A 26,676-nucleotide genomic window follows, 5' to 3' on the forward strand; every position below is an offset into this window, starting at 1 on the left:
AATGAATTCTGGGTTGTTTTTTGGTGTGCATATTGGAAGAACAGGACAGAACACTCAAAGAATTGTTCTGTTTCTCATCTTCAGACCACTCCTGAAATACTTGTGATGAAATTTTCAAGAGAAACACAAAAGCACTTACAGCTTATTCAGGAGTATGTTTAAATCGTCTTTCTTCATAGGACTTTTCACTGCCTCAAGGGAGAACACACAAGCTGTCATTAAGTTTCCATCCTTTCTTTCAATCGGCTTCATTCTCCAAAAGCATTTGGAAGGAAAGAAACTGGTCATGAGAAGTGGAATGTTCAGAAACAAGTAGAACAAAATCAAAGTGAACATCATTGTCCTACTGTAGGCCTGGGTATTGTGGATTGCAAAGTGTCATACATATCAACCTATCATATGGGCACCCACGCGTTCTTTCCTTCTTTTATATATCTGGGCAATGGAAAGTGTACTTACACATTCTTGATTCCTTTTCTCCCCAAGGCCTTTGCTCATTCTTCGAGGAATCTTTCCTGGGGCTTGTCATCTGTGGTCCACAGTCCATGTGATAAATATGAGTTGATAAATATATATAGCAATGGTTTTTCTCTGGTTCCATGACATCATTCATGTTTGTGGCCAGTCAGATCCCTAGGCAGAGCAACATTTATAAAAAAAAAATTGGTTTCCAAACTATCTTACAGATTTGTTGATGTGAATACCATTAAAAATTATGTTACTACGTTTTTTTTCTTAGATGATTCACAGTGAAACATAAATTATTGATTCAGGAGGGATATACAAAAGGCCTCAGAACTACATGGTGAGGTTTCATCACCAATCTATGTGTTGGAGAGGTAGCCTCTTGTGTGAGGCATCTGAGACCCACAGAGCATTTACACTGTGGAATATGCCACACCAGTGACAAGTATGGAATATCTAACACAAAACTGTGTATACATTGTCAGGAGAATCAACAATCAGGTGAAATCCATTAATTTTATTTGACTTCTTCTGTATCCAAAATCATACACCTACTCACAAAATCTCAGACAGTTTACATATAAAATGTTGATTTTTAAGGTTAAACAAGATCTAGAGAGAACTCCAGACCTTTTATGTAATTTCAAATATCAAAAAATGTATCACTTCATTAACACCCACATTTTTAATGAGAAGCTAAGTTAAATATTTGAGTTCTTACACATGATCTACATCCTAGATTGTCAGTTCTCACAGATCAATAACTTGTGGTGACCCATTTCTTGTACTTCATCTTTGAGTTTCAACATTGAGTTTTGTTTTTTACATTCAGGTAATGTGTGTAAAGAATTATTATTCTGAATATCTTAGAAGTGAGTAAGAACTGGGAAACAAATATGGGTTTAATGTATAAACTTTTCCTATACCATTTTCCTAGTAACCTATTCTTTATTGGAGTTTAGAGTCTGTATTGCCAGTGGGATAATGATATTTTCTTCCCACTGGCTTTTCATAAAACTCCATCCTTAATTCTTCTATATCTTTGCAATTCTCAAATAATACTTGTCCTACTTTATTTGTGTAAAAATGCATATGTCACATATGCACACCAGCAGACACTTAATACACACACAGACACAACACATACACTAATGAAACTAGAGTCTATGAAAATGCTGAATTTCCCAAGTTTTACTGAATACCTTGACACGATGCCTTCCTATTTCTTCCCCAATTCCTGATAATGATATCATGACTTTTTCCAGGTTAGTAACAACTCCTTTATTTATACATAGACCACCATGTGCTTTTTATCTGAATTCAAATAGGTCTAGAAAAGTATGGACCTAATAGTTATGTTTGTTTAGTTTCATCTTTGATTTTGGGTTTTAACCAAAAATAAATTTAATCAAATAAAATAGAAGCTAATTTTAAAGTGTCTATATAATAGTTATGTTATTTAATTAAAAATAAGTTTGTAAATATGTAAGATGTAAGAGGTAATACATTTAATGAAACTTTCAAAATTCTAATAATGTTTCATGAATAGAAAAATGACTATGTATATGTGAAGGTAAAAAATCACACAATTTTGGATGATATATTTTTTTATTTCCCCATCTGTTAAGGTCATTAAATTTGATATCTTGTATATTATGAAATAAACAATGTGGACAAGTGTCTAAATGTTATGCTTACTCATGTACATACATCATATTTCATATGAGCTTTGGTGGTACAAAAATTATGCATACATTTGCCAGATAAAGAAGCTGTATCCTGCATTCCACACTGGAACCCTCAGTTTCAACTCACACTATAAACATTAGGCTGAACTTTCAAAATTCCCCTAGCCTCATTAAATTATTTGTTCATTATTTATCTACCCATCCTCATTGTGATGACAAACACTCCTACTGACTAGCGTTTCATGAGATGTGAGGTAGGGATGGCTTTATGACCCTGACTCTCAGACTTGGTTGGCAAAGAAGAGGCAGTGTTTTTAGATGGGCAAGTTTTAATGGTTCCTAAGCATTAGCAGACTATGCTTGTGATAGTAAAAAAACGGGGAAATGGTCTTTTCTCTCCTTGATTCTTTTTATTTTGGGTAAGAGCAGTGACTTGGGTACATCATTTAGGTAATAAATATTACCTATGGCCCTATGACATCCCATGTGGGAAGGAAATACTCCCAAACAAGATTTGTATTTGTCAAGTTTTATGCCACGCAATTTTAAGAGGGTTCACATCTCTTTAACATCAGGGTCTGTTCTATGTGGTGAATTGCTCCCCATGAAATATAAATATGGTAAATATTTCTGGTGATTATCAATGTTGTAGGGGCAATTTTGCCAAGAGGGATTGGCACACCCTGCCAACATAACTCTTTCAGCAGTTTTAAGAAGCTGGCAGCTATATTAATGATGACTATGTGGATTCTGAATTACCAGCTTTTTGAGAGGCTAAAAAAATCATTGCCTATGCCCAGGTTGGGCTCTTGGAGTCTAGAAACATTGCAGGGAAACCTTAGGCCAATATCAGGTAGTATAGCGACAAAGAGTCTTCAGCTGTTACACAAACCACATACAGTCTGTCAATAATGTGAAGATTAAAAAGAAAGTAGAAAAATAGATAAAATCGTTAGACAAGGTTTTCAAAGACCTCAGAGGCGTACAGAATATGTCATTTAAAATGTTTTAATTGTTTTAAAGATTCACTGACAATGAGAGAGGTTAACTCCTGGCAACACCCAGTCTAACTCAAAGAGGATGATGAGCATCAAAGTCCCTCTTTATTGAGAAGGCTTCAAATTTGGCAAGCAGGCCACTGGGAAAATGTCCTGTTTTCTACCACAGACAGAATTCTGCCTCAAAAAGGGCAAACTTGGATGCAGGCTGAGTCAACAGCCAAACTCTGCCAAGACAGGATACACAAGTCCTCCATAGTTTCTGCCTCACAAATATGTCTGTCAGATATATTGGGCCAGAAGGTTGAAGATGATGCTCCAATGTTATAGAGGATTTTGGTGACCATTCTGTTAGCAAATTGTCTCTGCTATCATCTTCTCATTTGGAAAGCTACTAACCTGCCCACTTTATATACACAGATAATAAATTTTATTCTTTCTCAAGCCTCATATGGAGTTGAAGACCAGGTAGCTTAGTTTTACAATGCAACTTAGTTGTTTAGGGGTTAAGATGTTTTTAGGTCTAGATATATGTTTTAAGTTGATAATGATGAGATATGATAGATATTGGTTATATTAGGAAATTTGGATGCACCAAGATTGGAAATATGTTTTCTTCAAGGCTGTCAAGTACAAATAGCCAAAAATCTAAGAATATAATTTTTTATGTAATTGCTGATTGTGTCATGGTTATTCTTGCTATAAGTAGTTTATTTTATGTATTGTATTTTAGTATTCTCTCCATCTAAAGAGATGATCATGTGTTTTTTTTTTATTTTCAGTTTGTTTTTATGGTGGATTACATTGATGGATTTCTGTATATTAAACCATCCCTGCATGCCTGGAATGAAGCCTACTTGGTCATGATGAATGATCTCTTTGATGTGTTCTTGTATTCGTTTTGCAAGTATTTTATTTTGTAATTTTGCATCGATATTCATAAGAGAAATTGGTCTGAAATTCTCTTTCTTTGTTGAGTCTTTGTGAGGTTTAGGTATCAATGAGACTATGGCATCATACAATGAATTTGGTAATGTTCCATCCCTTTCTATCTTTTAGAGTAGCTTGAAGAGTATCGGTATTAGCTCGCCCTTGAAGGTCTGGTAGAATTTTGCACTGAAACCATCTGGCCCTGGGCTTTTTTTGGTTGGGAGACTATCAATGATTGCTTCAATTTCTGTAAGGGAAATGGGACTATTTAGCTTGTTTATTTGTTCTTCACTCAACTTTGGCCAGTGAAATTGATCAAGAAAATCATCCATTCCCCTTAGATTTTCAAATTTTATGGCATATATGCCTTCAAAGTAGGATCTTATGATTCTTTGTATTTCTTCAGTGTCTGTTGTTATGTCTCCCATTTCATTTCTGATTTTATTGATTTCAATACTGTCTCTCTGCCTTTTAGTTAGTTTGGCTAATGGTCTGTCTATCTTGTTGATCTTCTCAAAGAACCAGCTCTTGGTTTTGTTGATTCTTTGGACTGTTTTCTTAGTTTCTATTTTGTTAATTTCACCTCTGAGTTTGATTATTTCCAGACGTCTACTTCTTTTGGGTGTTGTTGCTTCTTTTTTTTCTAGGGCTTCTAGTTGTGTCATTAAGATGCTTATGTGCAATGTTTCCAATTTCTTTTTAAAGGCACTAGTGCTATGAATTTTCCTCTTAGCACTGCTTTCAATGTATCCCACAAATTTGTGTATGTTGTTCCTCATTTTCATTGAATTTCAGAAACTCTTTGATTTCTTTCATTATTTCTTCCCTGACCCAGGTGTCATTTTGCAGAGAATTGTTTAGTATCCACATATGTGTAGGCTTTTGTTATTTCTGTTGTTGTTGAATTGCAGCCTAAGCCCATGGTGATCTGATAGGATACAAGGTATTTTTTCAATCCTCTTGTATCTGTTGAGGCTTGCTTTGTGACCTACGATGTGATCAATTTTGGAGAAGGTTCCATGGGGTGCAGAGAAGAAGGTATATTCTTTCTTGTTTGGGTGAAAGGTTCTATAGATATCTGTTAGATCCATTTGACCCATGGCATTGGTTAATGATGTTATTTCTCGGCTTGGTTTCTGTTTGAATGACTTATCCTTTCATGAGAGGGAGGTGTTGAAGTCTCCCACTATTATTGTGTGGGGATCCTTATGAGGTTTAAGCCTTTTTAGCAGATCTTTTACAAATGTGAGTGCCCTTGTATTGGGAGCATAGATGTTCAGAATTGTGATGTCATCTTGGTTGACTTTACCTTTGATGAGTAGGAAGTGTCTGTCCTCATCCCTTTTGACTATTTCTGGTTGAAAGTCTATTTTGTTCGATATTAATATAGCTACACCTGCTTGCTTCTTGTGACCATTTGCTTGGAATATTTTTTCTAACCTATTATCCTGAGGTAATGCCTATTGTTTTGGGTGAGATGTGTTTCTTGAATGCAGAAGAATGTTGTATCTTCTTTATGCACCCATTCATTTAGTCTGTGTCTTTTTATTGGAGAACTGAGGCCATTGTTGTTGAGAGATATTCATGACCACTGACTGTTAAGAGTCTTAATTTTGCTGTTGATTCCAGTCGAGACTTTGTGTCGTTGTGTTTTTGCCATGGTATAGTTATCTATTTCCTGAGTAGTTTTGGTTGTAGCTTGACTCTTTGGGATGGAGTTTTCCTTCTAGTACCTTCTGTAAAGCTGGATTTGTGGATAGGTACTGTTTGAATTTGTTTTTGTCATGGAATATTTTGTTTTCTCCATCAATGGTTATTGATAGTTTTGCTGGGTAATGTAGTCTGGCCTGGCATCTGATGTCTCTTAGGGTTAGCAGGATCTCTGTCCAGGCCCTTATGGCTTTGATGGTCTCTGCTGAGAAGTCGGGTATAATTCTGATAGGTTTGCCATTAAATGTTATTTGGCCCTTTTCCCTTGCAGCTTTTAATATTTTTCTTTGTTCTGTATGTTTGTGTTTTGATTATTATGTGATGGGCAGTTTTTCTTTTCTGGTCAATTCTATTTGTTGTTCTATAGGCCTCTTGTATATTTATTGGCATCTCGTTCTTTAGATTGGGGGAATTTTCTTCTATGATTTTGTTGAGAATAGTTTCTGGGCCTTGGAGTCTGATATCTTCTCTTTCTTCAATGCCTATTATCCTCAAATTTCTTCTTTTCATGGTGTCCTTAATTTCTTGGATGTTTTGTGTCCGGAGTTTTCCAGATTTGGCATTTTCTCTAATGGTTGCTTCAAGATCTGTGATTGTATCTTCTAGCCCTGAGATTCGTTCTTCCATCTCTTGGATTCTGTTAGAAAAGCTCACCTATGTGTCACTCTCCTTCTTTTCTGAAATCTCACCTTCTCATTTTTCATCTGTCTGTGTGTTTATCATTGAATCCATTTTCATCTTCAGATCTTGAACAGATTTTTTTTATTTCTTTCATCTGGTTGTTTGCATTTTTCTGAAATTTTTCCTTTTCCATTATATGTGCTTCTTTTATGTCTCTCACCTGTTTGGCTGCGTCTTCCTGCATTTGATTACAAATTTTATTCGTTTCCTCCATTATCATCCTCATTACCAAGGATTTGAGCTCATTTTCTTGTGTTTCTGTTGTATTTGAGTTCTCTGGGTTGTTTTCTTTGGGATAGCTGGAAACTGGAGATGCCATGTTATTTTGGGGTTTTTTGCAAATGCTTTTATGCTGCCATTTAGACATCTTGCCACCTCTGTTTTTGTTGGGTAACTTCCAGAGTTGAATGGAGAGAGTCTAATGATAGATTCACTTGTTTTCTCACAATTTCCATAGGCTGGAAGCTCTGATTCTTCACTGGTGTTGATGGCAGGAGGGTAGCCCTGTTGTTTTGGGCTTTCACAGCCAGTGATCCTCAGCTCCCGTTTGCTGTAGGTCCTGCAATCGTTCTGGGTCTCTGAATGAGCTTTGGGTCAGGCCAAGGTATCCACAGCCTTCCGGATCCCCTGCTAAGTCCAGCCAGGGACATTGGGCCCGAACCACGTGTCAAGCTCAGCTAGATTCTCAGGGCCTGAACCATCTGCCACAGCAGGATCACTGCGGCTGCGGTGAGCTTGTGCCTCTGGTGGGACTGAGTGCTCTGCCCAGCCTGCATCACAGCAGAAGAACTGGGGCTGTGCTGAGCTGGTGCCTAGGTTGGAACTGCGTGCTCTGCCCAGCCTGTGTCACAGCAGGGGAGCTGTGGCTGCACTGAGTTGTGCCTCAGGCAGAATTGCTTGCTGAGCTGAGCCAGCATCTCCACGGCACAGTGCACTGAGCAAATCCGGGACTCTGGGGTTGAACTGTCCACCCAGTCCAGTTTGGGTCACAAGGCACCACACAGCCCAAATCCTGTCCAGAGTCCCCTCTCTCGCAGAAACTCCCACCAGCCACCACTCCAGTCACCTCCACTGGAAGGCCCCAAGCTGTAAACCTCAGCCGCCGCTGCTGCTGCTGCCACTGCTGTCACTGTTGCCACTGTTGCTGCCGCTGCCACTGCCTCTGACGCTGCCGCTCTGATCCAAGAAAATCCGTGCTCCTCCCATGTGCAGGGGCATGCAAGTCCTCCACACCCTGGTCCCTCCGAACCATGAAACACTCCTGCTGCTGTGGTGTGGGGATCCTGGTGTTCCTGGCTCAGAAATCCATGCAATTCCCTGAACTGTTCACTGGAGCTTCCAAACACGGTCCACACTGCCCGCCGCCATCTTGGATCTGTACCACAGTTTCTTTATCCATTCTTCTATTGATGGACACTTAGGCTGTTTCCATCTTCTGGCTATTATGAATAAGGCTGCTATGAACATGGTTGAGCAAATTTTCTTGTTGTGTGCTGGAGCATCTTCTGGGTATATTCCAAGGAGTGGAATAGCTGGCTCTTGAGGAAGGCCTATTCCCAGTTTTCTGAGATAGCACCAGATAGATTTCCAAAGTGGCTGTACTATTTTGTATTCCCACCAGCAATGAAGGAGTGTTCCTCTCTCCCCACATCCTTGCCAGCATGTGATGTCGCTTGAATTTTTTATCTTAGCCATTCTGATGGGTGTAAGATGGAATCTCAGAGTTGTTTTGATCTGCATTTCCCTGATGATTAAGGAGGTTGAGCATTTCTTTAAGTGTTTCTCAGCCATTTGGTATTCCTCTGTTGAGAATTCTCTGTTTAGTTTCAAGCCCCATTTCTCAATTGGGTTATTTGGTTTGGTGGTGTTTAATTTCTTGAGTTCTTTATATATTTTGGATATTAGAACTTTGTCAGATGTAGAGTTGGTGAAGATCTTTTCCTGTTCTGTAGGCTATCACTTTGTTCTCTTTACAGTGTCTCCTGCCTTACAGAAGCTTCTCAGCCTCAAGGAGGTAATTTATATTGCTAATCCTACTCCATGGGAATAACTCTTAGACTGACTGAGATATGAATGTCTATGCATAAACAAGGGTTCATGTTGCTCACAGATTTCTGTGATTTATTACTTGAGATTGGTATGGCATGAAGGAAGGTTTGCAGCTGTCTTTCTCCTGCTCATACATGCGGTGAGCAGAGAACCAACCTTAATTGTTCTGTGCATCCCACACACACCTCAAACAATTATAATGTTAGAACTGTATAATGCTTGTGAGAAATTATGTTTTCAGAACAAAAGAAGCAGACACTGCTTCTGGATCAGACCTGACAGGTTTCATTCCTCTCAGCATGCTGGATGCTTACATCCTGAGTCCTCCATGTTCCAGGCCCAGGCTCTTCAGTTGCTCTTACTCATCAAACAGGACAGCACTGTAGAGACATTCTGATCCCAATCAGTCTAGCATTTCATACTGTCCCACACAGGATTCCTATTAAGCCTGGTATTTCTCCTCATTTAGAAAATGGAACACAAATGGTATCCATGGCCAGCTTAACCATTTTCCACAATAGTATTTGGGCTACTTCAAATGTTATTATTTTCTCTAAATCCACCTGAAGAAACTTTAAGAAAACGATGCCCTATTTCTGCTAAGAGGAGTTGGGTAGGTTTCTGTTTGCTCTCTTTGTCTACAGATGTTTATTATCAGCATGAGTTGGTTATAAGTTATTATTGTTCTTATACAGAGAGAAAACTAGATTGGACAAAGGGACATCTCTCTTTTCCTTCACCTTTTGTCATAGGGAAGGAGACAGGAGTTGAAAACAAAGAAAGGGGGATGTAGAAATCCAGAGGGAGGATAGAAAAAAAGGTAGATTATTGAATCTACTCCTCAACTCAAAGCCTTAATTGTTACTCACAAATACAGTTATTTTTAATACATTGGTAAAGAATTTTGTATATCAATGGAAAATAAATGTAATTCTGACACATTGGTATAGAATTTAAATCTAAGGTTATTCTTCATACACACACAGACACTATATATATTATTTCTACTCTAATATGAGGTATTATACACATCCAGATCAATTATAATACAAGGTTTACCTCTAATACCTTGAAAGTGTTTCTGTAACCTATTTAGGATAATTAAGTAATATAAGCTAAGTGTTAGTTGAACTAATCATGGTCATATCAAACACTAGTTTAATTTTATCACAAGAATATATATCCTAGTTCTAACAGGTAGATATGATTTTATATATATATGTGTATATATATATACACTAGCCTTGTTTGTCTTGTCTAAAATGTTAAATAAATTATATTACCACCCAAACCCAAGAATTTCATCCATTGATCTGTTTTCTCTGACTTTTATATCCACTGAGAGAGGCTCATGAGCACACAATCATTGGTAAATTCTTTGACTGCCAGTCCCAGCTGTAGAATGCAGCTACAAATACATAACTAGCAACACTGTATAAGAAGAGTTTACTTATTAAACACTGTGTCACTTCCCAGTTACTAGTTACCATTTCCTTCTAAGATATTCAAGACAATGCTTCTTTACAGCCACTATTGGTATATAAAATGAATGAAAACAATGTAGGAAAACAAAAACAGTGTAGAAGAAATGAGCCAGCACAGGGCTTTAAACTTTGAAAACTGAGGATCCCAGAAGAACATTATCATTTAATTCTCAAATATCCAGCTTACTTTCTCATTAATAAATGATTGGTTAGCAGGAGGAATAATAGGTTTTATGTAGCATTTGAAATGAGGTACACAAATCAGGAATCATCTCTCAGTCTTGCTGACCCTTTTAAACCATGCATTTACATGTAAATGAACAGTGGTTTTGTGACGAGCTTGATAATTTTGGATACATCAGGATTTACTAAGTCTCTAGATTCAGCCTGCCTATTGATTCTCAAGACAATGAAACCACAGGCTTTTGTTACATATTCTGGATCTGTCACTGGTACAGCATGGCATCCACTGTACAGAGTCGGAGGATCTCAGTTACATCTCCCTGATTTGGACTTGGTGATACAATGCCCAGTGTATCCCCATGACTTGGAGTGTTGTGAGTCCTTCTTGAACCATTACTGAATGTCTATCTGTGGATTATCTGACTAAAACCACTGACGTCATTCTAACTGTGTTTTCATAATGAACTTGTTGAGACATTCAAGGGTCAAATTTTGAACAAAATGGCTTCCTCTCAGGGCTTTAAAATTCACAAACACAAATGATGTCATATAAATTGAGACTGAACTATCCACATATGCATTTACCTACTCATGTTTATCACATGGACTATGGACGTCAGATGCATAGCCCCAGGGCAGAGAATGTTCAGTATTTCTCCAAGGGTCAGGATAAGTATGAATGAAAGAAAGAATCATAAACATAAAGCTAGCATCTCCTTTGGCCAGAAATATAAAAACAGTTTTAAGTACAGAGGTGCCTATCTGATGTGCTGATCTATGGTGGCACTTCTCAATCCACATTGCCCAGTCTTAAGCCAGGACAAATATGTTCACTTTGATTTTCCTCTATTTCCTCCTGAACATTCAACTCCTCGTGGCCAGTTTCATGTATCCAAGGTGCTTTTGGAGAATGAAACAAAGTGAAGACAAAGATGGGGACTTGGTGACAGATTGTGTCTTCTCCCTTGGAGCAATACAGTGGCCTGTGGAGAAAGAGTATTTCTACCACGTTCTGCATACAGAGTAAGTGGTTTTTTCCATGTAAATGTAATCACAAATATTTTATGCTGAGTATGAGGATGAAGGTGAAAGCAATGTTCAAAGTCTGCTGTTTTCTTCTCATAGCCTGAATACCAGGGAAAAACTGTTAATTCTTTACAGGCTCAATGTTATTTTTCTACTTTTACGTTATCTGGAGAGTGCACTGTTTTTCTTTCGGTCATCTGCTGATATACAAGGCTGAAACCTCAAGGAAGAAGGTAATATCAACCTTCATCCATCATATGTAGCCCTCCTATTAACAATTTCTACTGCACTGTAACCAATAACATCATACTGAAATAAATGTCACATGTATTTCAAGGAGTTTTATTCTAAGTACTTTCAAGAAAATTGCAATAGAGTCAGATGATGGTCCTTCCATCACATGGTAGCTGCTACTAAATGTGCTGAGGCCAATAATTTTTGTGGCACACACAGCTGTGTAAGTATTTCATATAGACACAGAGTTGCTCTCTCAAAATCCTTCTGAAGCTGCATCAAGAATGAAAATAGGAAATTTGTCCACTTGGAATGTCATATATGTTCCTGATGTGCCATAAATTATTTATGTATATGTACAAGCACTGGCTTAAGTACTACAAAACCATGTTCTTTCTTTTCTCTTTAGAGTAAAGAAGGTATTTATGGACTGTAAATTATATGCTTGCTTTCTTTAAACAGTGAGGCTACCGGCAAAAATTGTGTCAGCTTGCTTCCTTTGTCACTTGAGCCTGGGTGACAATTGTGACATATTATACTTGTCAGTACTTGAGAATAGGCACAGAGAAGTTACCTAATAGCTCCCCTTTTGTCATTATTTAACGTACATCTGCCTTCTTTTTCCTTGAGTAAGTTTGTATTTTCTAACACATCATATTTACTCCTTTGTTTCATTTTCAGTAAATTTAGTATAGATGCATATTTTACAGTGTGTGAACCATACTCCTTTTATGAGATTCAGAGTTGTTTTCAAATACAGCATTCTAAACAAATAAACTACTCTGAAAGCTCAAGTATTTGATGTTTCCTAATGTTTACTTATAGGAAGTAGATTTTTTACTTACACAGGTTAAAGTATGAAATTTCTGTTGTGTGTAACTGAAACTGTCAATGAATGTTTTCCTGTGTGTTCATAAAGAATATTTTAAAATAGCTTAGTTATATAAAACATAAAATAAAAACACCTCAGAAATACAAGTTTTAATTGAAAAGCAGACTGTATTTAACTTTGAGTGAATCATTCATAATGAAGGAGTTTTTCTTTATAGGTCAGATGATATGAAATAACTAGAAAGAGACAGTACTTATTTTTCTTCTCATCATCATAAACACAACATGGTATTATACTCTAACAGTCTTGGTGCCTACTTCGATTACAAAAAGAATCATAAAAATTTTTCATACATTTTACACCATATCTTCTTCTGTTTTACAAGCATGTTATAGTGCAACATTCAAATTTCATTGAAATTTTTTGATGTTCATACTTATTAGTGGGATGCTATTTTTATTATTGTAACTGGAAAGACAATAAAATGTTTTATGTTCTAGAAGAACGTTATAGTGCTAAAATGTATACTGTGGGAATAAAACTTATTCCTGTGTAAACAGTAAATATGTGAATAATACTGAGTTTTGAGTGCAGACCCTTAATCTCGTCACTAAAAACCCAAAGGAGGTTCTGTGCATCTGAAAAGCTCTAAGGACCTGTAAATTTGAGTACAGTCTTGTGTACAGCAAGACATCATTTTAAAACATTAAATCTATATGGGCATCTTGTGGCCTAAGTAACCATTGCTCACTTATAGACACTCTAATGCATACAGACCAACATCTTCTACCAAATATTTTTTTTAATTTTTGAATTCACTTAAAAATTAAACTTTAAGAAATGTTTTATTTCTACAATACATAAACTAGAAAGAAAATACAAACAAGATGGATATGAGGGCACATGTTAACTACACTGGGCACAAATTATAATTGTAAGGACAGGAACCAATTATTGTCCCAAAAAGCCTACTATGCAGTCATAAATCATTATTTCACTGCCTTAACCAGTTCAGTTATTTTCATTGGAAAATACCAAAAATCAATGTGCTCATACATCACAGGTATTTTTCATGTTGTTTACTAATTTTGCAATAAAAATATGATCAGGATTACCATTTGCTCAGAGTCTATTACATTGCTTTTGCCTTTTGATCTATCACTCAAAAATGAGTGATGAAAATGCTCTCTGTGGACAATGTCAATACTACATGCTATTTATGGGAGATATACTGTCATGAACTTTTAAAGCATTTGCCAGTTACCAGCTTCCTATGTCATCCCAATCACACAACACAGACCATTTGCTTCAATCTTTAGGAATCAAGGAGGCTGTAGTATGCAGTACAGGAAGTTCTTGTCTTGTCTGCAAATGATCATTTGTATAACTTTCTTCATAAGAAACATTGCATCCTTTTACAGGAAACCAACTAAAAACCTGCAGTTTGCTTTGGCGTTGGCTTTTTCAATGGACGAAGTCAACAGGAATCCTTCTCTTTTACCAAATATTTCACTAATATTTCATTACCCAGTAGGCGGTTGTAAGAGTATGTCACGAATAATCAATATCATTCGTTTATTTGTACAAAATTATGATATTGTCCCTAATTATATCTGTAACAAAGAAGTCAAATGTGCAGTGATACTTACAGGTCCAAAGTGGGAAACATCTGCCATACTTCAGACATACCTTGACCTCTTCTTGTATCAGCAGGTGAGACTTTATTGGGTAGACATTTATGAAATGATGTCTTTTAGGGAGCTATTCCCAGATGATATTAAAAGTTTAAGAATGAGACTGGTATTATGTGTTTGTTAATCTATATAATGCAAGGGTACTTACTATTCAGAGACATTATAGGGCTTCTGCTGGGGCTAGCCCCTAATCTTATATGCTATATACAAGATTAGTTTATAGTAGGAAGAGACTTTAAATCTGATCTAATGCCATCAACTTAAGACTGGCAAACTAATTTACCATTTTAAGTTAACTTTTTCTGATTATCTAATTCATGAGTAAGTACAAGGGTGGATATTCCTGGAGCCTGAGGCAAAGAGGATATGTCTGGCATTGTTATGTGAGTCACAACATCAAGGGCACAAGGGAAACCAAAATTAGGGTCAGACAAAGACTCTAAGACTCTAAGACTCTAAGACTCTAAGACTCTAAGACAAAGACTCTAAGAGTAGTAGGGGTAGGATGCTCAGAAACTTTCTCAGGATGCTTGGCAGCAAAATTCCTGAGAGAGGAAAATCCAATATCTCCAAGTTGTACAAATATTAAAAGCTTCCCAAGCACTCAACACATGGAGATGAAACAAAAGTGAAAGACAGAACAGTGTGGGTCATTGTATGTGGCCTCGTTTTCCTGGATATTTCTCTAACATTGTCCTTGCCTTATGACTTTCACTGATCCTCCTAGAAATGGATGTTCCAGGCTTCTACATTTTCTTATTTAAAACTGAGAAGAAATAACATGTAATGACCTTTTTGTGGAAAAATATGTTTATCTGCTTTTATAAATGCATTCTACCTCATGTTGCTCTCTGTGTTCTAGGTCCTTCAGATTACCTATGGAGCTTTCCATCATATACTCAGTGACCATGAACAATTCCCCAATCTGTATCAGATGGCCCCAGAGGACGCTTCTGTAGTTTTAGCCATGGTCTCTTTCATACTTCATTTCAGTTGGAACTGGGTTGGGCTGGTCATCTCAGACAATGATCAGGGTGTTCAATTTCTCACATATTTGAAAAGAGAGATGGAAAAAAATACAATCTGCTTTGCCTTTGTGAATATGATCCCAGTGAACATGGAGATATACATGTCAAGAGCTGAAGTGTATTACAACCAAATCATGACATCATCCACAAATGTTGTTATCATTTACGGTGACACAGACAGTACTCTAGCTGTGAGCCTGAGAATGTGGGAATCACTAGGTATACAGAAAATATGGGTTACCACCTCAGAGTGGGATGTCACTAGAAGTAAGAGAGATTTAATGCCTAACTCCTTCCATGGAGCTCTTTTGTTTACACATCACCATCCAGATATTTCTGGTTTGAAAAACTTTGTCCAGACATTGGACCCTCTCAAATATACAGTTGAATATCTGGCAAGACTGGAGTGGATGAACTTTAACTGTGAAGCCTCAGCATCTAACTGTAAGACAATGAAGAACTGCTCATCCAATGCCTCAATGGAATGGCTAATGGCACAAACTTTTGACATGGCCTTTAGTGATGGCAGTTATGACATATACAATGCTGTGTATGCTATGGCCCATGTACTTCATGAGATGACTCTTCAAAAGATAGATAATATGGACACAGATAACGGGAATGGACTAAATTCCCATTGCTTGAAGGTAGAGTATTATTCTATTGGATGATATTTGATGTCATCAGTATTTTAATCTTTAAGAATCTCTCTTATGCCTACAGTAGTGAACTAGGAAATATTTCCCAAACCAGGTAGGTTTTTGAACATTTTTACTACTGAGGCTGTACATCTAAAGGCAAGTATAAATGTGGAACGGAAAGGGAATGAAGTCAAAGACACAATTTATCAGTGAATCTCAGTGATTTTGCTACAACGCACTTGAATATCACAATGCCTCTTCTACTACTAGAAACATAAGCAATCAATTCTCTTCAACTGTCTGAATGATAAAAGGATGGGTCCTTATTTACTATTTTGTATTATATGAAAATCATTGTATTAGGTGTTTTTTTCAAGTCTTCTCAACTAATTCTGCCTCCACTAAAGGCTCTGGGGACTTTACTAGGATCTGAGAGTTACTACAAAGAAAATAGTACTGGTATTCATTTCAGCAGATACATTTTTTCTTGTCTGTGAATGTATATTTCTCTCTGAGTGTATGTGTATGGTTTATGTTTTGTGTATATTTGTTTATATGTATAAATATAGTTCTGTCTGCTTGCCTATTTGTCCATCTGTCTATTGAAGTGAGCACTAATTTGTTTCTGGATGTCTTTGTACATGGGTTTTTGAGTCTGTGTGTAACTTTATGCATGTATTTGTCACTGTATGTTTTTGCATATGTCTAATGTGTGTATTGTGTGTTTTAGTATATGTGCTTGTATGTGTGCATATCTTCATTGCTGTGTATGTGTGTCTTTCTATCCATCTGCCTCTTTTTTGTTTGCTTGTTATTGTTTTTGGAGACAGGTTTGCTTGGTGTTGTCTTGGTTGTCCTGGACTCATTTTTGTAAGCCAGGCTGCCTTGAAAACACAGAGTTCCACCTGCCTTTGCCTCCCAAATACTGGGAATAAAGGAATGTGCCACCATACCCAGCTCTACTCCTTGAATTTGGGTATATGAGCTTTAATTTGTTCATGTGTCAATGTCTCTCTGTGTGGATGTTTGTATCTGTGTATGTCTTTCTATGGGCATTTGTCAGGTCATGTGTTGTGCATATGTGTGCCTGTGAATGTGTTTTATGGGTTTCTAAGTTGTGTGTCTGGATGCATTTTTATCTTTCTGTTTATCTGGGTACGTATGTTTATTTGTATGAAAATAAGCATATGGATGTATTATGTGTCTAGCTCTGGGTGGATGTGAGTCTCTCTGTGTGTACATATTTATGTGTACATATTTCATAATTATTGTTTGTTTCTGCATATATGTCTGTGTTTGTATTTGTTTGGCCTCTCTGGCAGAACTAAAATTCTAGGAACTTTATGACAATTGTATTTATCCAATTGCTTTATTTGTGATTTATCCCATTCATTCACTCAATAAAATTTCATTCAGGATGAAATCGTACTGTATTTTATGACTTCAAGGAAAGTTATATACACTATAGAATGCTGCTTGACTTTCAGACACAGTCCTTTCTGAGGAAGAGCCACTTTACTAACCCTGTTGGGGACAGAGTGAACATGAATGAGAAACAAAAACTGCTGGAAGTGTACACCATTTTCTACACTTGGGATCTTTCAAATGGTGTTGGAGTTAAGGTGAAGATAGGACAGTTCAGTCCATTTTTTCCACATGGTAAACAGCTTCACTTATCTGAAGACATAATGGAGTGGGCCACAGGAAGTAGTAAGGTGGGTTTCCCCTAATGTACTGATTTACAATACACAGAAGTAAATTTGTGCAATGAAATAGATTGTCACATGAGAAACAAATATCTAGCCACCTGTATTGTTTCTTCTTTTCATTTTTGATGTGACATTTTTATTAATTTTTGAAAATTTCAAAAATCTGTGCCCTCTTCTTTTATTATGTCAAAATGTCTTTCTGGTTTTCAATATTGATATAAAAATGTTTTTGAACATTTATTGATATTATTTTCCTCAAAGTGAGCAATTTTTTTCTTGAAGTCATTCTTATTACTACACAGTGATTTTCTCCTTTATGTTGAACCTCTATCACAGGTGTTAATAATACTAAGTGAGAAAATATATGCAAAACATTCATTTTTATTACATAATTTTGTTTAAACTTTTTTACAAAGAGGTCTTAAATCATTAACATATCCACGATGCATGTTAGATTTTATGTAAATGGTAACCTTGTTTTTTCTTCTATATAGTTATGGAGATTTTGTCCGCATATATGGTTGTGTAGAAATCACGCATCTGATGCATAGGACACCAAAAAAAGTGAATCAGATTTATGGTGACTTCAGATAGTGGGTGTTAAAAATTAAAATTGGGTCATTTGCATGTGCAATGATTGCTATTGACAGCTGAGCAATCTGTATAGTTCTATATCATACCAATAAAGGTAATTTCTTAGGAGAAAAAAACAATGCATCCAGTGCTCTTTTCCAAGATATTTAAAAAATAAACCACCAAACATAAATATTTAAATACAAAAGCACAGTGATTCCCAATGTTACCATCATAGCCATAAGTTCACTGACATACTAAAATAAGAATTTTAAAATATGTTCATAAGAATGTCCCAAACATAAACCAAAGAGGAGAGAAATCATCACTGAGAGCATACAGTGAGACCATGAAGACTTCAAAACATTAAGACACTGAGTGAGAATGTGATAAAGGAATTCACACAAAATAGGTACAAAATAATGAAAAATTTCAAACTAAAATATGGAAAGGAAAAGGAAAAAATGAAATTAAAATGTCAGCTTAAAAGTTTCATTAACTGACCCAAAAAAATGTACCAAGAAATTCTTACAACTGATAAACACCTTCAGCAAAGTGCTTGGATATAAAATTAACTTTAAAAAAACCAACAGCTCTTCTTTATACAAAAAACAGACAGACTGAGAAGTAAATAAGGGAAACAACACTGTTCACAATAGCCACAAAAACATAAAATATCTTAGCACAACTCTAACCAAACACCTGAAAGATTTGTATGAAAAAACATTCAAGTCTCTGAAGAAAGAAATTAAGATGGAAGGGCTCCCACACTCATTTTAAAGTAGAATTAACATAGTAAAAATGGCCATATTACAAAAAGCAATCTACAGAGCCAATACAATTCCCATAAAATTTCCTACAAAATTCTTCACAGATCTTGAAAGAACAATTCTCAACTTTGTATTGAGCAATGAAAAACTTCAAATAGCTAAAATAATCTTGTACATTACAAGATCTTCTCAAGGTATCTACATCCCTGTTCAAGCTGTACTATAGTGCAACAAAAACTGCATGATACTGGCATAGAAAAAGACAAATGGATCATTGGAATCAAATTGAAGATGCAGAAATAAAACCATACACGACTGTCACTTAATTTTTAACAGAGAAGCCAAAACTATATAATAGAAAAAAAGATAGCATGATCAACAAATGGTGTTTATATAACTGTATGTCTACTTGTAGAAAAATGCAAATAGACCCTTATTTTTCATCCTGTACAAAATTCAAGTCCAAGAACATTAAAGACCTCAACATAAAACCAGGCACCATAAATCTTTTATAAATAAAATGGGAAGAATCCTTTAGCTTATTGGCACAGGAGACAACTTCCTGAAGAGAAAACCAACATCTCTGTCTCTAAGATCAACCATTAATAAATGGAACCTCACGAAACGGAAAATCTTCCGTAAGGCAAAAGAAACTGTCAACAGAACAAAATGACCAACCCTACATTTGACAAAAGGCTAATATCCAAAATATATAAAGTACTCAAGAAATTAAACACTAACAACCCAAATAATTCAATTAAAAAGTGGGGTACAGACCTCAACAGAAAATTCTCAGCAAAGGAATATCAAAAGGCAGAGAAACACTTAAAGAAATGCTCAGTGTCCCCAGTCATCAGGGGAATGAAATTCAAAACAACTCTGTGATTCAACCTTATATCATCAGAGTGCCTAATATAAAAAACTCTAATGACAGTACATGCTAAAGAAGATGTGGAGAAAAGGTAACACTCCTCCATTTCAAGTGGGAGTGCAAACTTGTACAACAACTTTTGAAATCAATCTGGTGCTTTCTCAGAAAATTGGGAACAATTCTATTTCAAGATCCAGTTATACCACTGACAGATGCTCTAGTGTACCACAGTGACATTTACTGAACTTTGTTCATAAGAACTTTATTCATTATAGCTAGAACCTAGAAATAACATAGATGTTGCTCAACTGAAGAATGTATATAGAAACTGTGGTGCACTTACGCAATGAAAGATGACTCAGCTATTAAAAACAAGGAAATCTTGAAATTTGCAAGCCAGTGGATGGAGCTGGAAATGATCATATTGAGTGTGGTAACCCAGGCTCAGAAGACATGCATGGTATATACTCACTTATAAGTGGATATTAGCCATATATTACATGATAACCACACTACAATAAATAGATCTAAGAAAACTCCCATAATTTCTGGCATATCAGATGAACCCCAACTTTCTCAGTTAAAATATAGAGTTTGGAATATACTGGACATATTAGACTACCCTTCTTCCAACACACAACCTGTGCAGAAGACTAAGACATGTGTCTATTTGCAGGCACAACACAGACAGCCAGGCACTTTATTAAATGCTGGCAGACAACCAGTTCTAGCCTACATTGCCACTTCAAGGTGCTCTCCTCACTCAACCTAAAGAGGCGCAGCCCTAGGAGTTGAATGGGTGGGTTCTCATGGAGAGCTAATCCATGCTCAAACTCTCCTTCTCAAGGTACAGGAAGATGTGTAGAGCTTGCTCCACCCTGCTTCATAGTCCCCTCACAGAGTCAAAAAAATCAGCCAAGGCACCTACCCACTATATGAGACAGACATATGAAGCAAGGTGAGGGAAGCTGCAGGTAACTATCAACATTTAAGATGGCCCCTGACTTGGGCAGAGATTTTTTGTGGGGGTTAAAAGTCATCTTCTATGGTGGAAATTATGGTAAATAACAGGGAGAACCCTAGGGAGAATGCTTAATTCTCATTCAGAAGGGGAATAGAATACACACCAAAAGCAATAGAAATGAAGCAATAAGATTAGGACTGGAGCCTCCCACAAAGATCCTCTGAAAGACTCCACCCAGTGGGGGATTGAAGAAGATCCTGAGACTCACAGACAAATTTTGGGGTGGAACATAAGGAGTGTTATTGAAGTGTTGAGTGATAGAAGTGCCTGGAGGGGAAAGGAGCTCCAGAAAGAGACCAATGGAGTTAGCAAATCTGGGTTGAGACATGGGGTATTGCATAGACTGATGCACCAACCAAGGACCATGTATGGTGAGGACCTACATCTGATCATATGTAGTAGATAGGCAACACAGTCTCTTTGTGGGTCATATAATATGGGGAGTAAGAACATGAATTCTCGTACTTGCCTGTTGATCATTTCCCCCCGGCATGTGGCCTTCCAGGCCCCAGAGAAAAAAAGAATACAGACCGTGCAGAAGAGACTTGATAATCAGAGGTCAGATGATAGTAGAGAAGGACTTTCCCTTTCCGAGAACTAGGGATGGGAAATGGGAGATGAGGGAAGGAGAGTGGGACTAGGAGGTGATGAAGAAGGAGGCCCACAATCAGCATGTAAAGGGAACACATTTTAAAATATGTTAACAATGCTCCATTAAGAAAATAAATACTTCAGGTTGAAAACAGGATAGACCATGAGTAAATAAAATAAGAGAAAATAAAATAAAAAAGATAAAATATGACAAAGATAAAACAATGAGGAAAAACAAAAAGCACAGGAGAAGAATGGGATAGGATTAAAAGATGAAATTTCAAAGCATGCTCAGTTGTGCATGCTTACTATCCCAACACTCTGGGAAATAGTGTTGTTGTTAATTTATAAGTATTGCCTTATAATGTTTGTTATTATCATTATAATTATTATTTCAGCAGTATTATATAACCTGCTAGCATTCAATGAAACAGACACCTATTATATTTTAAAATATCTGTAGTTAACTTGTGGCTGGGCAGATATGGATCCCATAAACTATCTCCCATACTGGGGCAGGAATCCTGTCCACTGCCCCAATCCCATGCCATCTGAATCTAATAATTTCTATCAAGCTATCTCCCATCTATAATGCCAAATAATTGCTAATGCTCTTCATCTGGGCCAAATTTCCATCCATGCTGACCATGTGCTTTTTCTTCCACAGAAACCATGACACCTGCCTCTCTTCTTCCCGTTCTTCTCCTTCATCCTCTCTCATCTCTTCTTGTCTCTCTTCAAAAAACCATTGAACCTTAGCCAAGCCTATCCCATTTTTTCTGCAGAGGTGTCTTGGCCTTTTATTGACCAAATAGGAATACGTTTTTAGGCAAGGATACATAGCAATCATTGGGCACAGTCATAACAACCAGTAATTGGCATCAAAATACATCAGACCAACCTCCAGCCTGGTTTATAAAATGAGTCCAGGACAGACAAGGCTACACAGAGACATCTTATTCTGAAAAAACACAAAAGTAATCAAACTTACAAACCATGAGCACAAAAGGAGTAGAAGGACACATTAAAGTCATCAATATTATATTCAATAAAATATAGATGTCACCATCTAGACGCAGTGATCATTTAAATACTCAACATCAGAAGAGATCCAGCCCTTGACAAATTTTATTTAAATTTATTTCATAATAAGGAGAGGAAATTTAAACCTTCAGAGGAGAAGCCCCTTTCTTTGAAGGGCTCCATATGGATAACATCAGATTCCACTAAGAAACTCTTAGAGCAGCAGAGTAACAGTGATGAAACACTTAGAGATATGAATGTCAAATCCAGTTACTATGCCCTTCAAAGTTACCCCTCATAATAGGAGAACTTAACAAATTTCAACAATTCACACAAAAAATTCATATCCACGGAAAGAGAACTCTGGATGATAACAAAAGAGCATCTTCACACTTATATGTAAGATGAACACAAGAGGTTAAAGAAACATGTAGACTGAATTAAAATAACAGATAAACAGCTATTTTTAAAGTATCAAATGTTGCAATAACAACAGGACAAAATTAACAAATAATTTCCCACTGTAATTGAGTGTTAGTGGTCAAGATCTCTAATCAAAACACACAGACAAACAGATTGGTTTATTAATAAAAGACCTTCCTTTGTTGCCTGCATGGGATGAGGATACTCATTCACATACATGAAGAGAGCTTTTCTACAAATATTGGAGGCCCTTTGTAATGAATTGCAATAGGAACTAAATATAGAAAAATAATTTTATATGATATTCATGGAATACTTTTGAATGAACACCTACCAAAAGAATGCAACAACACAACAGAAAGACCATTCTATATCCCAAGAAGATTTCTTTACAGGAATGCAAACATGGGTTCAACGTCTGCAGATTGGTTAATTGTAATACAGCATATAAATAGTCTCCAGCATATAATTACAGTATTGTTCAAAAATATGCAGAAATGTCTCCTAACAAAATACAGTATCCATTTAGTGTAAAAGAAAACATACACCTGACAAAAAGGAAGGACTAGATCACACCATAATAAGAATTTCTATAGCAAGTCTATTAACAGTATTTTACTACAAGCAGAAAAATTAGAAGCTGTCTACTCAAATCAGAAATGAGGCCATGTATGTTTAATGATTCATGTCTTTAATCCAAGCACTTACAGGCAGAATTCTGAAAATCTGTTTGCTGTCAGTCTGTTCTACACAGTGAGTTCCACCCAGCCAGTGGTGATAAGGAATTGCTGCCTTAAAAGAAATGAATGTAAAGTGTAAAGGGGTGTATGTTTTCTCACCTCTTCTTCAAAATAGTCTTTTTACTTTTACCAAGTATAAAAAGAAATATTTTTAAAATGGTAAAGAGAAGGAAAAACTGTGCCCTAGTGTATAATAGAAGTTTATGTCTACCACCACCGCACAGCGAGATATTCTTTTGATCAACACAAAGGAAGAGTTGTAGTTAAATGTACTTGTGGAAATTATGAGACGAAACTGTGCATAAGTGATTCTCAGGTATCTATAAAAACATAACAAAGAGCATTCAACTACAGGTGATACAAATCAGAATTTCTCCACGAAAACTACTCAGAATTAGAGCCAATCTGAGGGAGAGTCCCCTCCATCTTTTTACATTACTTTTGCCATGTGGAAAAAAACTAAGTAGAAAAATCAGGTTGCAGTCTCTGTAAGTGTTTTTAGACAGCACGTGATAATTTCTTCCTCCTGAAATTCTAGGAGTTGGGAAATAACAAATCTTCACCAACTTGTTCTCCTATATTGATATAATTGGTATTTTACAATCTACCAGGTATATAGTGGTCATTCAGTTGGGGAATGTAAAGTAAGCTTGACTATTGATATCTTAACATACTAATATAATGTACACTTATAGGAAAAGTAGGTAATAATCTTGATCATTGTTTGTCTAATTTTGCCCAGATGCCACCCTGTGTTTGCAGTGCTGATTGTGGTCCTGGATTCAGAAAATTCTGGCAGGAAGGAATGGCATCCTGTTGTTTTGATTGCAGCCCTTGCCCAGAAAATGAAATTTCTAATGAGACAAGTAAGTGTATGCTGCTGTGCTAAATTCATCACGTTGATCACGCTCTACCACCCACACTGGGTTGCTGATGTGGTCTAAAAGGCAACTACACAAATAAAATATATTATTTTCTCTAAAAAACTTATGTAAAAACCCCTGCCAATACAATGCTGAAGCAGCACTAACAAAGCTTTCCTTTCTACATCAGATATGGGTGACTGTGTGATGTGTCCAGAGAACCAGTATGCCAACATTGATCAGAACAAGTGCCTTAATAAAGCTGTGGTCTTTCTGAGCTATGAAGACACACTGGGTATGGCGTTTGCCTTAACATCGTTGTGCTTCTCAATATTCACAGTTGTGGTTTTTGTGATTTTTGTGAAGCACCATGACACTCCTATTGTGAAGGCCAATAACAGAACCCTAAGCTACCTCTTACTCATGTCACTCATGTCCTGTTTCCTCTGCTCCTTGCTTTTCATTGGCCGTCCAAACTCAGCAACTTGCATCCTGCAGCAAATCACATTTGGAATTGTATTCACTGTGGCCATTTCCACAGTTCTGGCCAAAACTATCACTGTAGTTCTGGCTTTCAAAGTCACTGTCCCCAGAAGAAGGATGAGGAACATCCTAGTATCAGGAGTACCTAACTACATCATTCCTATCAGCTCCCTATTGCAAGGTATTCTGTGTGCAATCTGGATAGGCACTTCTCCTCCATTTGTTAATATCGATGCACACTCTGAGAATAATCACATCATTATTGTCTGTAACAAGGGCTCAGTTACTGGATTCTACTGTGTCTTGGGATACTTGGCCTGCCTGGCCCTAGGAAGCTTCACTGTGGCTTTCTTAGCTAGAAACCTGCCTGACACCTTCAACGAAGCCAAGTACCTGACTTTCAGCATGCTGGTGTTCTGCAGTGTCTGGGTCACCTTCCTCCCAGTCTACCACAGCACCAAGGGCATGGTCATGGTTGCTGTGGAGATCTTCTCCATCTTGGTTTCAAGTGCTGGGATGCTGGGATGTATCTTTCTTCCAAAGTTCTACATAATTTTATTAAGACCAGACAGAAATTCTATCCAAAAGATAAGGGAAAGATCTTCTCTTTGAACTTATAATTCATGAATCCTAAGTAACAAAAGTAAATCAGGTGCATAACCATGAAATTTTGGGCTAAAGTGAAGGATTGAACTGTTTAAGAATGATTGTCACTGTTTCCTGGAAGGGTATTACTTAGCAGTATAATGTCTACTACTGTTGTCTACATTGTGCACATTATCTTGAAATTATCCACTTATTTCACAAGATTTGGCTATTGGGAAATATCGCACTGTGGAAATTCTCTGCAGTACAAAATGGTAAAAATAATTTCCATGTTCTAGCCTTAATACCTTGGTGACTAAATGACTTCATGGCAGTACAGCGGTGAAAGAAAAATAATGAAAGCATTTAGACTGTGAATTTTTGCTTGCAGATAGGTAAAACCACGTTTCTCTTTGCCAGGGTAAGGTAAAAGAATCATGATACTATTCTAGGAGCTATATGAGATGAACAAATATGGAAAATATAACAAAATGTATTTGATGACACAATAGTTAAAAATATGTCTTGCTCTTCTAGAGGACCTAATTCAATACCCAAACTTGACAAAAATTTGAATTTAATCACCACCTTTAATAAGAGCAAAAAAAATTAGATGACCTATACTGGCTCCAAGTTTATTTGAACTCAAATGGACACATAACTACATAGTAGCACTCACACACACACGTGCACGCGCGCGCACACACACACACACACACACACACACACACACACACACACACACACACACCTGAAGTTAAAACTTTAAAATATACAATAAGAAATGTACAAAAAACTCTGCATTGTAATTCTGGTTCTCCACGAGCTCTTAAGATGTCAGAATTCCAGAACCCTACAGTGGAAAGATGGAGTACAAAAAGAGATGAATAAGGCTCTCTTTATGCAGACCCCTTAAGAACTTTCAGCTTTAAATGCATCACAAGGGAAAATGAAAGAAGAGTATGTCAGCTTGTTAGAATGATCTCTTGATGTATGTTAGAATTTCAGTTGACTCTGAATATCAAATATTCTGTAGTTGTCAAATCTTGAAGAAAAACATATATCTTAATATTACAATAGGAACCACCAAGATAACTTTTTTGTAGGATAAATACCCCTAGGCGAAGGTTATAAATGATGTGTGTGTGTGTGTGTGTGTGTGTGTGTGTGTGTGTGTGTGTGTGCATCTAGTAACCACAGGGAGAAAAATACAGGTTTAAATCCCTAGAACTGGCTTTGAGATGATTGGTAGCTCTGATTTTTTAGTTAAAAACTTAACCCAGGTCTTCTGGATAAACAGGCAATGTTCTTGAGTGTCCTTATTTATATGTCACTTGTCTTTAATCCTATCTGCTGAAGACACACTTTTTTATAACCA

General features: G+C 36.7%; 1 protein-coding gene across 1 annotated transcript; it reads left to right on the forward strand.

Moving 5' to 3' along the window:
• Positions 1–11,098: 11,098 nt before the first annotated feature.
• Positions 11,099–25,325, forward strand: LOC311590763 (vomeronasal type-2 receptor 116-like; the record flags this gene model as incomplete). Its single annotated transcript, XM_084770026.1, has 6 exons — positions 11,099–11,211; positions 13,702–13,993; positions 14,837–15,649; positions 17,131–17,358; positions 24,110–24,233; positions 24,421–25,325. The coding sequence occupies 6 exons, from the start codon at positions 11,099–11,101 to the stop codon at positions 25,323–25,325; spliced, it is 2,475 nt and encodes an 824-aa protein (XP_084626152.1).
• Between the last annotated feature and the right edge of the window lie 1,351 nt (positions 25,326–26,676).

This window comes from Acomys minous, assembly GCF_964271855.1.
Source record: "Acomys minous genome assembly, chromosome: 20".
Classification (NCBI taxonomy): Eukaryota; Metazoa; Chordata; class Mammalia; order Rodentia; family Muridae; genus Acomys; species Acomys minous.